The sequence below is a fragment of the Caretta caretta genome, chromosome 9 (assembly GCF_965140235.1).
Source record: "Caretta caretta isolate rCarCar2 chromosome 9, rCarCar1.hap1, whole genome shotgun sequence".
NCBI classification, from domain to species: Eukaryota; Metazoa; Chordata; order Testudines; family Cheloniidae; genus Caretta; species Caretta caretta.
The window spans coordinates 65,459,822-65,475,754 of NC_134214.1; the positions used below are offsets into that span (position 1 = coordinate 65,459,822).

The 15,933-nt window shown below is 44.9% G+C and overlaps 1 protein-coding gene across 4 annotated transcripts in view; it reads left to right on the forward strand.

Moving 5' to 3' along the window:
* The first annotated feature begins 4,256 nt into the window (after positions 1-4,256).
* The window catches only part of PCDH19 (protocadherin 19), a 231,501-nt gene continuing 219,824 nt past the window's right edge, over positions 4,257-15,933 (forward strand). For 2 of the 4 annotated variants that reach the window (XM_075132417.1, XM_048864357.2), the window contains exons 1-2: positions 4,257-7,932; positions 11,265-11,592. In XM_075132417.1, the coding sequence (XP_074988518.1) occupies positions 5,798-7,932; positions 11,265-11,592 (2,463 nt within the window). In that variant the 5' untranslated portion in view covers positions 4,257-5,797. The remainder of the gene's footprint in view (positions 7,933-11,264; positions 11,593-15,933) is intronic. The other 2 variants (XM_048864356.2, XM_048864355.2) reach the window with 2 other exon arrangements.

Sequence of the window (15,933 nt, forward strand, 5' to 3'; positions counted from 1 at the left end):
CACTCTGTCCCCATCCCCACAGGCCAGGCTTCCACTCCCTTGGCCTCATGGGGAAGGGAAGAAAATAATCCAGTGAATTTCCAAGCAATCACTGGGCTCCCCTCCACCATTTACTCTGAGCCATCTTCAGGGCTGGGGATGTCCCGCTGATATTAATTTTATAGCTGGCCAATCCTTGGGAAGGAGAGATTTGCTAGAACATCTTTTGGGAGCTGGGTAGTCTTCCTCTCCCCATTTCACAAGCCTGGGATATGTCTTGGGGTCCTGTTGCTGTAGGATGGGAGTGCAGGCAGGATGGAGACCCTCAAAGCACCTGGTTGGCTTGGGAAAGGCAGACTTATCTGCTCCCTCTTCTGAATACAGGAAATGGGAGAGGGGGCTGACTGCCTCTGAAGACACTGGGAGAAGAAGGGCCGAAAGACCACCAGGCGTCCCTGCTGAAGGGGACTCAAAGTCAGTGGATGATGCTTATGTGGAGAGAGTTGGAGTGGAGTTGAGATGAACAGAGCAGGCGTGAGGGCTGAGTCAGGCTAATAGTTGGGTGTATAGGTCTCCATACCACAGACACGTTCAGACGTCCAAAGGCAGCTGGCTTTCCCATTTGTAAACCTGCTTTTGCTGAATGGAGGTAAAGGTTCCTGTTGGAAAAGAAAATTCTCATGCTCATTCTTATCTAGAAACAACATGGCTAATTCATTTATTAGGAATAGAAAGGGGACCAAAAACATGCATTAAGAGATGATAATCCAGCAAATTAATGAGCTGCTGAAATATGTAAAACCAAAACACCTCCTCCCCCCAGATTATCCTAACTGATTTGATGGAATGATGGGGGAGGGGAGCAGAGGTGTTGCTGCATTATGCAGCATGGGTCCTGGGGGAATATAGGTCCTTAAAAAATGTATGTCACTAATTCCAAATGAAAGTCCTCTGAGCTCTCTCACTTATCGGTTTCCCATCTCTCTGTGTGCTTCCCCCCCCCATAATGCTGGGCCATTACTTAAAACGGTTCCAACAGGTTCCTTATCAATCCCAGTGAAGTGAAAGGAATGTCACAGGCTTAATGGAACGCTTTGCCAATCAGCACTATTTTAGTGGCATGTCTGGCATTTTAAAGACAAAAATCTCTTTTCCAATATCCCCTACAAGCAGCATGGAGGAGTTGCTTCAGAGAAAGGCAACATGCCATGAGCCACAAAATGCTGCAGCCCTTACTGAAAGTGACTGGAGTGTTTAAGCTGGTGGTGGAATAAGGAAAATACCACCAATGGTCACTAGATGTCCCTCTTGTGTCTTAAAAGAAACATGCATCCACTTCCCCTCCCTCTGGGATCAAAGTAAATGGAAGACGCGATAAAGAAAGAGGGCTTTATTTGTGGTGTTGTGCCTTAAATGCATAATGGGTTTTAGTCAGTCAGACAAATTCCAGCTCTAAGGAAGTGTTTTCAATGACCATTTTGTCAATATAATTATTAATTAAATGATGATTTTTAAATGTCCATATTAACAAACAGATCAGAAGAACCGATAGGATTGTAATTACCAGCAGATACAGGGAAGCTGCTTTGGCAACTGCAGCTTCATGTTGGGGAACAAAGCAGTGACATGATGACCCTAATTTCCTTCCTTGCTTGTTATTTAGTGGCTGGAAGTTTGTTTTGGTGTCCTCTCCCCCTTCCCAATATGTGTCACAAAAGATTGGGATCATGGGGATTTTTAAAAATAAAAGCCGTTGGTATTGTAAACCTTGTCAGATCTCCTTAACAAAGGAGATCCAATGCAGAGCATGTCTTAGGAATGTGATTGCAATTACAAAGGTAATGACATTGTACATGAATTGCATTCCCCTCTTTAGCTTTAAAAAGACAGCAGAGTATACACATTCTATTAAGTCTCCCTGAGGTAGCAGGTCTGCTGCCTGCTTATCTTGTTGTGAGCATCTTTTTAAATGCCACTGCAATGTTAATAATTTTACCTGAGTAATTCTTCCATTTCTCATTACCTGGGGGATTGTTAATGGCTGAGAAGCCTATTCAGACTTTCTCCAGCTCAATCAGATCTTGAAGGCGCCAGTTTACTTTTATTGATCAGTAGGTTCCTGACAAGGTTTGCCACAAGGAAGCATCATCATCATCCCCCCCCTTTTTTTTTAACTCAAAAGGGAACAGCTTGTTTTAAAGTTTACAGCTAAAAGCTTCTAAGCATATCTTAAAAACATCTGAGCACGATGCTAATTGTTCTTTTAAAATGTCCAGGCAATATTTTAGAAGGCTGCCAAATACACAAATAACATCCTGTGTTTGAGATATAAAACCTTCTTAATGCCTTTTTTAGGCCTTTTTAATTATACCTAAATGCATTTTATTGCCACACACTGAGATCAAAGATAAATAACAATGTAAGTACAATAGAGGTTTTGTTTTGTTTTATTTTTGAAAGACATAGGATGTTGCCATGTTACCTTCCTCAGTATTTATCCTCTGCATTTCTGAGATATGTTTACAAAATTAACACCCAGCATAAAATGTTGTCAACTGTATAGTCAGGTTGCATACCTTTTTTTCCTATGTTGGAAGTCCTTGACAACTAAAATATTAATAGAGCCTCATCCAATGCCCTAAAGTCAATGAAAAGACCCCTATTGACTTCAGTTGGGATGATTTAGGCCCTCAGCATTATGCTATCCTACAGCTTTTCCAAGTTTACTGTCCTACTGATATTCTTTGCCTTAATTTTACATACAGTAAGTTTCAATGTGAACCCCTTAGTATATTATTCAAATAAAAGGTGTCCAACCCAATAAAAATCTGACAAGTGCTTTTGGCATACATAATATTTTTTAAGTATACCTTAAGAAGGGCACTGGATCGGGCCCTACATGTTAGAAGTAGACGGTAATGATTGTAGCAAATATTATGAATCCATTTCACTTTCATTAATCTCAGTGAAAGCGTAATCATCAACATTATGACTCTATCAATATTGTCACAGTGGCTAATTATTAGTTTACTCACCCGCTCTGAATTTACAAGTACAGGAGCTCATGGTATGAGTCCCTTTAAACTTTTATCACTGATACCTTTTACAAGATATTCATTGCTCCCATAAACAGTTCATTTTAAATAGTTGACAGGGAATCTTTAGACAAAGATGTGCTGAACTCCCCCACCTGTGCTTACCACATTGAGGCTAAATCCAGACCTTTCATTCAATGTGGAACATTCCTGCAGGAAGGGGCTGATGAAATCAGTAATTAAGGGGCCTACTCTTGCTGTTTCAAAATTCCCTTTTGACTTTTTCTTGAATACAGACTGCATGCTTGGACTTTAAATATAAACATAAAACCAATACATTGGCTGGGTTTTGGTAGGTTCAATCAACCAACCAAAAAAAATAGAAACACAGACAGATTCTTGTTCTCTGACTCAACTCCCAGCCTACACTATTTAATTTACAAGCCTACTTGTCAGTTTCATTGATTAAAGATTCAGTCTGTTGGAAAGCTAGTCATGGAAGAGTTTAAACACCCCTCCTTTCCATTCATCAGTGACCCTAATTGTCAGGCAGAGACAATGCAAGAAAAGGCCTTCTCCTGACAGTGTAACATTCATTATGGCTAGTTGATCTCAATTCCATGCACATTCCCATGTTTTTGGATTAAAGCAGATTTTTTTCTTGTTGTGCAAGACAATATTTGATGTGTTGATGTGATGAATGATGCGTCAAAGCCAATGGCAACACAAGAGATCTTGTATCATATGTTAAGTTATATTTGTATTCACTACTTTTAGCCTTTTTTGGGTGACTTTTTTTTAAATGAAAAGGTAATGTGTTCCAGTAATATCAACGAGAAACAAACGATGTGGCAAACATGATTTTCCCCCTTCAAAAGTTAAAATGCATGATTGCAGCCAATATCCTAGATGAGCAAAGCCAGAGCTCAAACACTGCGGGTGGCTCCACTATTTAAAGAGGAAAAAGCCTTGCTGTGTTTTGCCTCCAGCTTGTTGCCAAACGCCTCATAATATTAAAGGTGCATTTCAAAGTCGGGGGCTGCAGGGGGAAGAGAAGGAACCGTCCCATCATTTAAATCCATTGGCAACCACACAAAACACATATTGACAGATAAAGCCCTGGTCGTTTTCATGAAAGGGACTGAAAGCGACAAGGAAACAGCCGGATCCTCTCTGCATCCCTCGCCTCGAAGGAAGCTGCGAAGGGCTCCAACTGCCCTGCTCGCTCTTTGGTACCACTCTGTAAGTTTCTCCAGCGGGCTCCCTCCCCTTGCTCCGCTTTGGCCCCGCCCCTGGGCCAGGAACGCGGTTCCACGGCCGCTGATTGGCTGCAGCCCGGCGTAGCTCAGGTCCGGAGCCGCGCTCTCTCTCCAGACGGTGTGGTGGCCAGGAGTTTGCAGCAGCAGCAGCCGCAGCGGCGGCGGCGAGCGAGGTGGAGACGGGGCAGTGGGGAAGCCAAGCCGCCCAGCGCTCGGGCACACGCGTGGCACCGCTGGGGTGGGCTTGCACCAGCACCCCCGCCGCCAGCCCTGCAGCAGCTGCGGCTCCTGAGGATTTGGGAGGCTCGGATTTGCTGAAGAATTTAAATATAAAAAAGCTCCTCACTAGTCCACGGCGTCATTTCTGCCGGTTGGGCACACGCGCGCAGCCAGCCAAGCCCGGCGCCCGCCTCGCGCTGTTTCCCCGGCGCGTGTCCAGCCACGATTCAGGGACTATGAGCCTGGAAGTGAAACTTTCCTGGAGCGAGCTTTATTTCCCCTGCCCATTCGCAAACCCGATGAACGCGAGATAATAATGGAGAGGAAAAAGGCGAAGGCTGTCTCCGAGCTCAGCACGCCAGCGCTCTGATTCACCGCGGAGCAGCCCGCCCCTGCTGTGAGCGCCTCGGGCTTTGCCTAGCCAACCTATTGCTCCTACTTTCCCCGGGCGAGCCGAAGGAAGAGGAGGAGAGGTGGGGCTGCTGTGCAAACTGCTGTAAGAACTTGCGTGGCGGATACGGTGAAACTGACTAGCTCGGGTTTCCAAAGGCGAGCGTGACTTTCCACTGCTAACTGTATGACTCTCAGAGATGACACAGCCTTCCCCATCTCCAGCCCAGGGAAGTGGCTCCGCGGTAGGGCCCGGAGGAACCCCCCAAAACCCGACCCCCCAGTAGCATCTTATTTTGCAGACGTTCCCCTCCCCCCTCTTTCCAGTCTGTGACTTATGATCGGATAAGGCTTCCCCCACCCCTGCTCGTTTGCAGCCGCACTTTCACACCAGCCGCTGTTTCGGTGTCTGGTTGCTTTTTTTTTTTTTAAATAGGGTTTTATTTTTAATGCAGTAACCACGAGGATGCGTTTAAAGTGTGCCTGGTCTCTGCAGTGAGGTCTGTGCTATTTTTTTTTCGGGAGGGGGGAGATATTGCGCATGCCAGGTGCAAATAAATCCAGATTCCCCCATATATTGACTGCTCTGTGACTTTTTTTTTTTAATCTCTCTATAAAATACAATTTTTCTATAACTTCTAACCTGCATGCACCTCGATGGGCGGAAAGCGCAGCTGATTTTACTGGGATGGTCGATGCTAACTTTGATAAAGAGGTGACTGCCGGGGCAAGCAGACGAGCTGATTGTCTCTAGGCTCGAGACGATTTCTGCCTCTGATTTTACCCTATTTTAAAACACAACACACCCCACCCCGGTTCCCCCAGACAGCCAAGCACCAAAATACCCCCGCCCCCGCCGGGCGATCAACAGGCAGCCAGGAGGGGAGAGGGGCGCCAGGTGTGCGGAACCGGGAGATGGATATTCTCCCCGTCCTGCTCGCCTTGCTGTGGTCCGGGGCAGGAGCCCTGATCAACCTGAAGTACTCGGTGGACGAGGAGCAGCGCGCCGGCACGGTGATCGCGAACATCGGCAAGGACGCCCGGGAGGCCGGCTTCGTGCTGGACCCCCGCCAGCCCGCCGCCTTCCGGGTGGTCTCCAACTCGGCCCCGCACCTGGTGGACATCAGCCCGGGCTCGGGCTTGCTGGTGACCAAGCAGAAGATCGACCGGGACCTGCTGTGCCGCCAGAGCCCCAAGTGCGTGATCTCGCTGGAGGTGATGTCCAGCTCCATGGAGATCTGCGTGATCAAGCTGGAGATCAAGGACCTGAACGACAACGCGCCCAGCTTCCCCACCGACCAGATCGAGCTGGAGATCTCGGAGACGGCCAGCCCGGGCACGCGGGTGCCGCTGGAGAGCGCCTACGACCCGGACTCGGGCAGCTTCGGGGTGCAGAGCTACGAGCTCACCCCCAACGACCTCTTCGGGCTGGAGACCAAGACGCGCGGCGACGGCTCCCGCTTCGCCGAGCTGGTGGTGGGGCGCAGCCTGGACCGCGAGACGCAGTCCCACTACAGCTACCGGCTCACGGCGCTGGACGGCGGCGACCCGCCCAACTTCGGCACGGTGGAGCTCAGCATCCGGGTCATCGACTCCAACGACAACAACCCGCTCTTCGAGGAGCCGGCCTACGCCGTCAGCGTGCCCGAGAACGCGCCGCCCGGCACGCCCCTGCTCCGCCTCAACGCCTCCGACCCCGACGAGGGCACCAACGGGCAGGTGCTCTACTCCTTCCACAGCTACGTGTCCGAGCGGGCCCGCCAGCTCTTCCACCTGGACCCGCAGAGCGGCCTGCTCAGCGTCAGCGGCCCCGTGGACTACGAGGAGGGCCACAGCTACGAGCTGGACGTGCAGGCCAAGGACCTGGGGCCCAACTCCATCCCGGCCCACTGCAAGGTGACGGTCAGCGTGCAGGACGCCAACGACAACCCGCCCCTCATCAACCTGCTCTCGGTCAACAGCGAGCTGGTGGAGGTGAGCGAGAGCGCGCCGCCCGGCTACGTCATCGCCCTGGTGCGGGTCTCCGACCGCGACTCCGGGGCCAACGGGCGGGTGCAATGCAAGCTGCTGGGCAGCGTGCCCTTCCGCCTGCAGGAGTACGAGAGCTTCTCCACCATCCTGGTGGATGGGCGGCTGGACCGGGAGCAGAGGGACCAGTACAACCTCACCATCCAGGCCCGGGACAACGGGGTGCCCTCTCTGCAGGCCACCAAGTCCTTCACCGTCAAGATCACCGACGAGAACGACAACCATCCCCACTTCTCCAAGCCCTACTACCAGGTCATCGTGCAGGAGAACAACACCCCTGGGGCCTACCTCCTCTCCGTCTCCGCCAGGGACCCTGACCTGGGCCTAAATGGCAGCGTCTCCTATCAGATCGTGCCCTCCCAAGTCCGGGACATGCCCGTCTTCACCTACGTCTCCATCAACCCCAACTCTGGGGACATCTATGCCTTGAGGTCCTTCAATCACGAGCAGACCAAGGCTTTCGAGTTCAAGGTCTTGGCCAAAGATGGGGGCAACCCGTCCCTGCAGAGCAATGCCACCGTCAGAGTGATCGTCCTGGATGTCAACGACAACACCCCTGTGATAACTGCCCCACCTCTGGTCAATGGGACTGCAGAAGTGTACATTCCTAGGAACGCTGGGGTTGGTTACTTAGTGACAGTGATCAAGGCAGATGACTATGATGAGGGGGAGAATGGAAGACTATCCTATGAAATGGCAGATGGGGATAGAGGGTTTTTTGAAATAGATCAGCTCAATGGAGAGATAAGGACCACCAGAGCATTCGGGGAGAATGCAAAGACTACTTACGAGCTGATTGTGGTGGCGCATGATCATGGAAAAACATCGCTCTCAGCTTCTGCCTTGATTTTGATATACCTATCTCCAGCTCTCGATGCCCAGGAATCCATAGGATCTGTTAACTTGTCACTGATTTTCATTATTGCCCTGGGTTCTATTGCTGCCATTCTTTTTGTCACCATGATCTTTGTGGCAGTCAAGTGTAAAAGGGATAACAAGGAAATAAGGACCTACAACTGCAGGTAACGTGAACTTGTTTCTTTGTACCATGCAATATGTGCTTTGATTTGTCAATCTAAATTACTTTTCCATTTGTTTTAAACCCACAGGTGTATTGCACACTTTTTAGGAGCAAAAATGAGGGTTCATGATATTATGTTGCTTTTAAGAAAATTTCCATAAACTTTTTTTTTAAATTACTCTGGGAGAAGTGGTTTTGAAAAGAATATTCCAGTCTGAATAAGTGTGTTTTGACAATCTGTCCTAATATACATTTTCTTATGCATTCTGTAGCAGAACAAACCAATCTGTCTTAAATCAGCATAGCTATTTCCTGTGTGCTCAGGGGGAAAAATCAGATCGAATTGTTACCAAAAGAGGAGAGAGCCCCTGATTTTAGATTTCAGGAGAGAACTATGTTTTATATAGTTGCACTCACTCCTGGGTGAGCAGCACCATCCTGGTTGTAAAGCAAGGCTGGATTTTTGAAGCATTGAACAGCTGAAAAGGAACAAGCCTAACGTGGGGAGAGTTGTAGGTGCTCACAGCACTGAGTCCACACATAGGATAGCAAGTCCACGCCTACAGTAGTAGTTGGTATTGGTGGGCTTTGCTTTAAGGTTCATCTGCATGATGTTTGGATCCTGTCCCCACCAGAGGATGTCACTATGGGCATTTTTTATGTGTTGGTTTTCTCCAGGAGTGGTGGATATAAAAAAAGTGGAAGCTGGGAGAACACACTATGAAAGAAATCAGGGTTCAGCTAGAATTCACGAAGTGGAGCAATGCCCTTAAAGCCCTTTCTTTCCATATAAAAGAACTATTGTGCATGGGTGTTGCAGGATGCAGCTCTTACAAGCAAAAATAAATCCAAAAGAATAGGGGGGAAAAGAGTCATTTCCTTGAATAAACCCAATTCCTTGTGAAAATATAACGGTTGATTTAGTTCTTATCAGTTGTTTTAATGATCATATTTACAACTCTGCATGATTTTGCAATGCATGATCACAAGTCCAAAATGGGGAATGGTAGGTCATCTCTGCATCTGAAACCTTAGCTGCTATGAAAGCCTAATATTTGAAATTGTGTTCCCTGAATATGTAACAGCCAAGCGATTATTGTTTCTTTTACTATTCTCTGTGTTACACAAGTTAGTAGACAAATGCTAACCACACATGAATATCAATCAGATGCCATAAAGGAGCAGCTGCAATGCCTCATAAATGGTTTAATCCTGTTACTAGTGCAATAGCCATGACTTCTTCATTCCTTCAGCACTGAATCTTTCAGATGGAAGGAATGGAAATTAATTTTGATCTACCTTTGTAACATAACGATTGCCTGTGGCAATTTTATAGTGCAGAAGAATGTGCAGTCTTTAAAGTTTTATTTACAGAGATATAATAACGGAGAGTTCAGTTTTTATATCCCATTTTCACAACATAAAGCATGTTTATAAGCCCTTTTGCTGGATGGGGAAAAATCATCTACAAATAAAGCACTGTATGTGCTATATTATGGGATGCCTAGCTTTAAATGAGAGCTAATATACCAGATTTCTTGCCAGTTTGGTCCATTAAACAAGAATAGGATCTGACTGTCTAAAATCAAATTGTGGTGAAGCCTCTAACAACTTCAAACAAAGGACCAGGAGGCTTAATGTGTTTTAGGGATTAATGAAGTGGAGTTTAATTAAATAATTGGTCAATAGAGAAAGGACATCAGAATGAATGCTGTGAGAATTGGACTCTGGCATTGCCAAACTTAAACATTGAGGTAAACAAAACAATTAAAGCTCTGTCAAGTGTTGTTAGACTAGCCTGCATGCCTACAGATCTTTTGCGCAACAAAAATCTCCTGAATTCCTTTATTTTATTGACAAGCACAATGGAATGATCATTCTATTAGCAGCGTAAATCTGATCAAGTGAAGTCAGCTGCAGAGGCGCAAAGAAGTACTGTATAGGCTTAGATGTGGTTTTGATCATCATGTGTCCCATATGTGCATTTTGTATGTCTGTTTAGATTTGTCTTTTCTTTTCTTATTTTTTCAAGGTGCCTATCAACATCTGCAGGAGGTTTTTCATAAAATTAGTTCATTTATGAGGCGTATGAGAGAGCTAGCTGTTTTGATGGGTTTTTTTTCCGGCTCAGGCAATTAGCTTTGTAGAGCAAGAATGCTTGTACAATATTTACCTTTCTAGATAAACCTGTGTTTCTTATTCTTGCTGTTATCTCCTTAATTGCAATTATTGGATTCCAAAAAACCCACCTTTATCATAATTTGAAAAGTAACAAACTCCATACTTTTGAATGTATATTTCTGGCTATGGTAATAGTTTAACATAATTCCTTTGAGAAGTATTGTTATGTCTGGCATCTTGTATGCATATCTATATCTATCTGTGTGGCGTTGATAATGATACACGGTCCTCTGGGTCAAAAAAGAACCACAGTTACTTCAATCTAAATGTACAGGGATAATGCCGAGTGCAATTATGTTTTTAATTATTTTTTCCAGTAGCTTAATGGTAACTTTCTTCCTTTGGTATTTTTTAAGAGAGAAAGACACACATCCTGCATCAGTTCGTTCTTTCAGCAGGTACGAAGCAAAGGGGAAAGACAGGCATAGAAAAACAAGCTGATGTAAGAAAAGGTCAGAAGAATAGTTTCTCTTTGAAAACATCATTTTTGCTCTTCAGTTTCTAGAAGAAAAACATTTCCAAGGAAGTGGGGAGGGGTATTGGGGGGAGGGGAGAAGAAAGGTTCCAGAGAAGATTTAAAGTTATCAAATGGTACCATGAAAGAGTTGAAATAAAAGCAACCTGGAAACATTTTGTTATGCAAACAGCCTTCGGAGTATGGTGGGATAAGTGTACAAGATAAGAATATTGTGGAATTTGCTGTATTTACTGCTAGGGGAGAAGATCTGGAGAAAAACCTCTGGTCATGCTGATTTTTGATTTACATGAACTAAACACTTTAAAAATCCTTATTACACATGGAAATTAATTCAGGTACTCTTTTCAGTTCATGGACCTTAACATCTCCATTTTTTCTTTTCTGCAGGCTGAACTTTATTCCTGGTAACTAAATATCAGCAATTATAAAAACCAAACAAAACACGGAGGAAATGTTCCCTTCCCTTTCTTTTTGTGTGTTACTTGTAAACTTTATACATATGAAAATAAGCTAAAGATCATATATTGCCTCAGGATTCAAAACATGACATAAGGTGCATGAATAAGAAGTCTGTGTTGAGATGGGGCTAAGCCCTCTGGGTTTCTTAATAATTATTGAGCCAGGCACAGTTCAGGATTCTATTAGATACTCATTTTGCTTCTTCTGTCCCACAGAATTGCAGAGTACTCTTATGGGCATCAAAAGAAATCAAGCAAGAAGAAAAAAATCAGCAAGAATGATATCCGGCTGGTACCACGGGATGTAGAGGAGACAGATAAAATGAATGTGGTGAGCTGCTCCTCCCTTACTTCATCTCTCAACTATTTTGACTATCATCAGCAGACCTTGCCACTGGGCTGCCGCAGATCTGAAAGTACCTTCCTCAATGTGGAGAATCAGAATACTAGAAACACAGGCTCCAACCACGTTTATCATCACACCTTCACCGGGCAGAGTCCCCAGCAACCGGATCTGATCATCAATGGAATGCCATTGCCAGAGGTGAGTGTGGCCAGAACTTTTACAGAGTTTGTGAGGCTGAATCTAAACAGTTTGAGAACCTCCCTAGCAGCAAATGAAAGTTTGGTGTATAGAACTTAGTGTGTAAAGGCAATGTGTCTTGTTGCAAGTCATGCCTCCAGACTTTATAGTATCTGCTTCCAGAAGGAGGCAGATATTCATGTAAATATATGTACATATAATGCATTTTAATTTTTGCAGGTATTATACTCCACGCATCTGTTGGTGTTGTCATTGTCGTCTCTGGGCTTTAAGCACTGCGAAAGCCACTGCTTGAACACAGAGATCAACAGTATTTAATGCATGCTCTACATGGATGCTCAGATACCATGATGATGAGCATAGTATAAATACCTAGCAGTTAAGTTAAGAGTTGGATGTAAAAGTCTGAAGTCACTTAAATCTTTCTAATGGAAGAATCGGCCACTGTAATAATCACTGACTTCAAATATGGGCACAATCCTGCAACTCTTACTTCTGTGAGTAATTCTTACTCACCACATGTCGTCCCAGTTAAGTCAGCAGGGCTGCTAATGCAAGTAATGATGGCAGGGTCAAGCCCATGCTGTACTAATAGTGTTGGTGGAGTGTCCCTCCCTCCCATGCTAATTTCATACATTTTAGCTTTAATGGGATGATTCTTGAGGAAACATCAGTTAGGTCAATAGTTAAATTCTTAAGTTGGTCTTTGAAGGTTTTTTAAATTTTTAATTTGTGGCCATTGGTATGATAGTAGGAATACACAGTGCTTCAGGGTTTTCACTTTAAATTAGGCAGCTGAAGTTCTAACATCTCCCATATTGTCGCCTCACGATTTGGTGTGAGTGAGTGGTGACCATTGAAATAGGTGATGGATGGTGTCTTCCTAAATATGAAGAAATGATGTGGAGTGTCTGTGGCCCTGGTCGCACTCACTGACTTCCTCTAATTCCATCAGGTGTTTTCTGTACATCATGGGCATTGTTTACTGTTGCTTGTTTGTTTCTCTTTGAATTGTTATTTGGTGTTAAACAAAACAATCAAAGGTTTGTCATGTTTCCTACTTTAAACAGAATAACAAAGCTGAAAAAGCAGCTAAAATATTTATGGCCTACTCTAATCTGCTCTCAGTACACCAGTGTAAATGCAAAATGAGTCCACTGAAGACAGTGGAGGTGCTCCAGATTTATACCTTTTTGTCTACCCAGTGATTAAACACCCAGGCCTGGCATGCGTCAGCTGACTTGGGATCACAGGACGCGAACTACAAGGCCGTAAAATTGCGGTGTGGCTGTTTAGGCTTGGGCTGGAGCCTGGGTGCTGGGACTCTCCACCCTCATGGGGTCCTAGAATTCAGGCTCCAGCCCAAGCCCGAACAACTACACTGCAATTTTTACAGCCCGATGAGCCCAAGTCATTTGACCTGGGCCAGCCGCAGGCGTCTAATTGCTGTGTAGATACACACTAAGAGTACAGTTTTGCCCTTAGTGTCTGGTTGCAGGCCTGTTTTAAAGCAGTTGGTGTCTGTGGGCCTGATCTTGCAGTCCTTATGTTGTCAAAATTCCCACTGAATTCACTGTGTGTAGTGTCATTAGACACTGTGTTGGTCCCAGGATATTAGAAAAACAAGGTGGATGAGGTAATATCTTTTGTTGGAGCACCTTCCGTCGGTGAGAGAGACAAGCTTTCGAGCCACACACAGTTCAAGGTTTGGGAAAGGTATTCAAAAGTGTATCGCCTAAATACAAGGTGGAACAGGTTATTTAGCATAAGTAGTGAAAGCACATTTTAAGGGTCCATTCAAAGTGAAGTGGCCCATTAGCACTTCTGCAGTCACAGGACAAAAAAGGTGGGGTTAGTGAGTTAGATGGTTGTATTTAAGCCATAAATCCAGTTTCTCTATTAAGACCATGATATTTAGTGTCTAGCAAGTTATGAACTTAAGCTCCCCAGCTTGTCTTTTGAAAGTGTTGTGCAGCTTTCTTTTGAAGACGAGGACTGAGAGGTCAGATGTGGAATGAATGTGTTTTGAAAAATGTTTACCCTCCGGTTATATGGTGTTCTTGTCTTTTATTATTTTTCTGTGTGAGTTCATTCGAGAGCACAGTGATTGTCTGGTTTCGCTCCCAGGGTTGCTATGGAGGCATTTAGTTCATTGGATGAGGTACACCACACCTTGTGATAGGTATGTGTAGAACCTATGGCTCTTGAAAGATATGTTGTGTGGGGTATTGATCATTGTGGCAGTGGAGCTATGTCTGTAGGTTTTGCATGGGAGGGTCTGGTGCTGCTTTCAGTTGTTGGGTCCTGGTCTGCTGGGAGCTTGCTTCTGTTGATGAGCTAGGTGAGGTTGGAGGGTTGTTTGAAGACCAGAAGAATTCACTAGTATTTTAGCCTCCATAAGCACTGCATAATTAGGTCCTTTAAAGGGTAATTTTTGGTGGTCCCTGAATAGGGATATAAGCCTTTGTTCTTGAATTGTTATGGCGTCCCTAGGTAAAATCCAGGGGTAGAGTTTTAAAGGAGGGATTTAGTTTGTAATTAAAAGGTGACTCTCTTAGTTTCTAGGTCTTTGAGATATCATCTGCTTTTACCCCCCTTGCATTTCACATCTGTCCTGCCATAGCAGCTCCAGACTTTTACATGTCATCTTACAGTTTTGCCTTTTTCAAGGTTACCCACTTAGATGCACTGAGACAACTTCTGCATCAGTGCACAAGCACACGGAGCCGGTACTGAATATAAACAGCCTTTAGCTGCCAGGAGTGAGAGAGTGTCTAAATGCAATTAGGAGGGTATGGCTGAAGTAATAGAGCACTGTTACAGAGAATGAAAGTTCAGCTTAACCTCTGGTATAAAAGCTGTAATCAGGCGTCTTGGCTGTACTTGAATATTGACCTGTATATAATAACTTGTATAATTTACTGTATAGGCCAGGTCTACACTAGGAAATTAGGTTTGTATAGCTGTGTTGCTCAGGGGTGTGGCTTTTTCACACCCATGGGTGATGCAGTTAAACAGACCTAACCCGCAGTGTAGAAAGTGCTGAGTTGACCGGAGAATCTCCCATTGGCCTAGCTGCCACCTCTCGCGGAGTTGAAGTACCTACGCTGCTGGCAGAAGCTCTCCCATGGACCTAGGTAGCATCTTCACTGAAGCGCTACAGTGGCACAGTTGTAGCTGCTGCATCAATTTAAGTGTAGATCTGCCTAGATACAGACCTGAGGCAGAACCCCTGATCCAAATGCCCTCATACTTGAGGAGAGTTTGGATCAGTATCTAGATCTGAATTCTTTGGCTCAGGCCTTTCTTTAATTAATTACATATGCTAGGGAAATTGATCATGCAGCCATCTTTGAACCCTAAACTCAGGTGGGCTTGAGAAAAGGTGAAGAATTCCAGAATTTGTTAATATTAGGGTCCCATCAAGATTCAGGCTCATCTGAGCACTGCATAGAATAATATTTGAGGGGTGGAGTGTCCCGAGAGTTCAGATCACACTTTTTTTCAAGGTTGTGGGCAAGCAAAGGCTTTTTGTGTTCTGGGGGCAGTGTCCTATGAATAATTCCTGCCTTTATGGGTGGGAGAATGGTATCATTTGGAGGAGGGTCTCAGAAGTGTTATTGGCGGCTGCTGCTGCCTATCAAAAGGCATTGGTATTCCAGAGCACTGTAGGAGCCTCCTATGCAGTTTCTACATATAGGGCAGTTGAGCAACATTGTGAGTGCTCTGAGGTCATGATTCAGTATTACAGACTAAATTCAATCATAAAATCCATCACACATTGGTATTAACTAGAATTGTCTGTGGGCAGCTGGAGGTCTGCAGTATTGGGGAAGAGGAAAAGATCAGGGGAGACATCATAGCACAGCTGATAAAGTTAGTAGACATACTCAGCCAGAATACATTTGTTCAAATTTCTCCCTGATGCAGCTGCATTACAGTTAAGCTTTGGATCCAGCTGGGTGTGAATCTCCCTGAAGAAGCCTCAACTCTATTAACTCTGTTTTTTTCTATTAGGGAGGCAGGACACTAGCACAAGGGAAAGGCATTTCCCTACATTTCTCGTCTTTAACTTGAGTCCCTCTGTCACTTCTTATAAGCTTAATATATTAGAAGGCACTGAAACATGGAGTGTTGAAATGAATTTATTGTATTAACAAATTAAATGTTTCTCTACCCCGCTTCAGTGTCAGCTTAAAATGTAGTATGCCAGCAGTTAAACTAGAACTGCACAAGGGGCAGTTACAAGATTTTCACAGTTTTATTAAGAGTACAAGCAGTTCTCTCACTGGGTGAGCTCAGAAAGTCTCATCCAAAGCCTGTTGAAATAAATGGGAGACT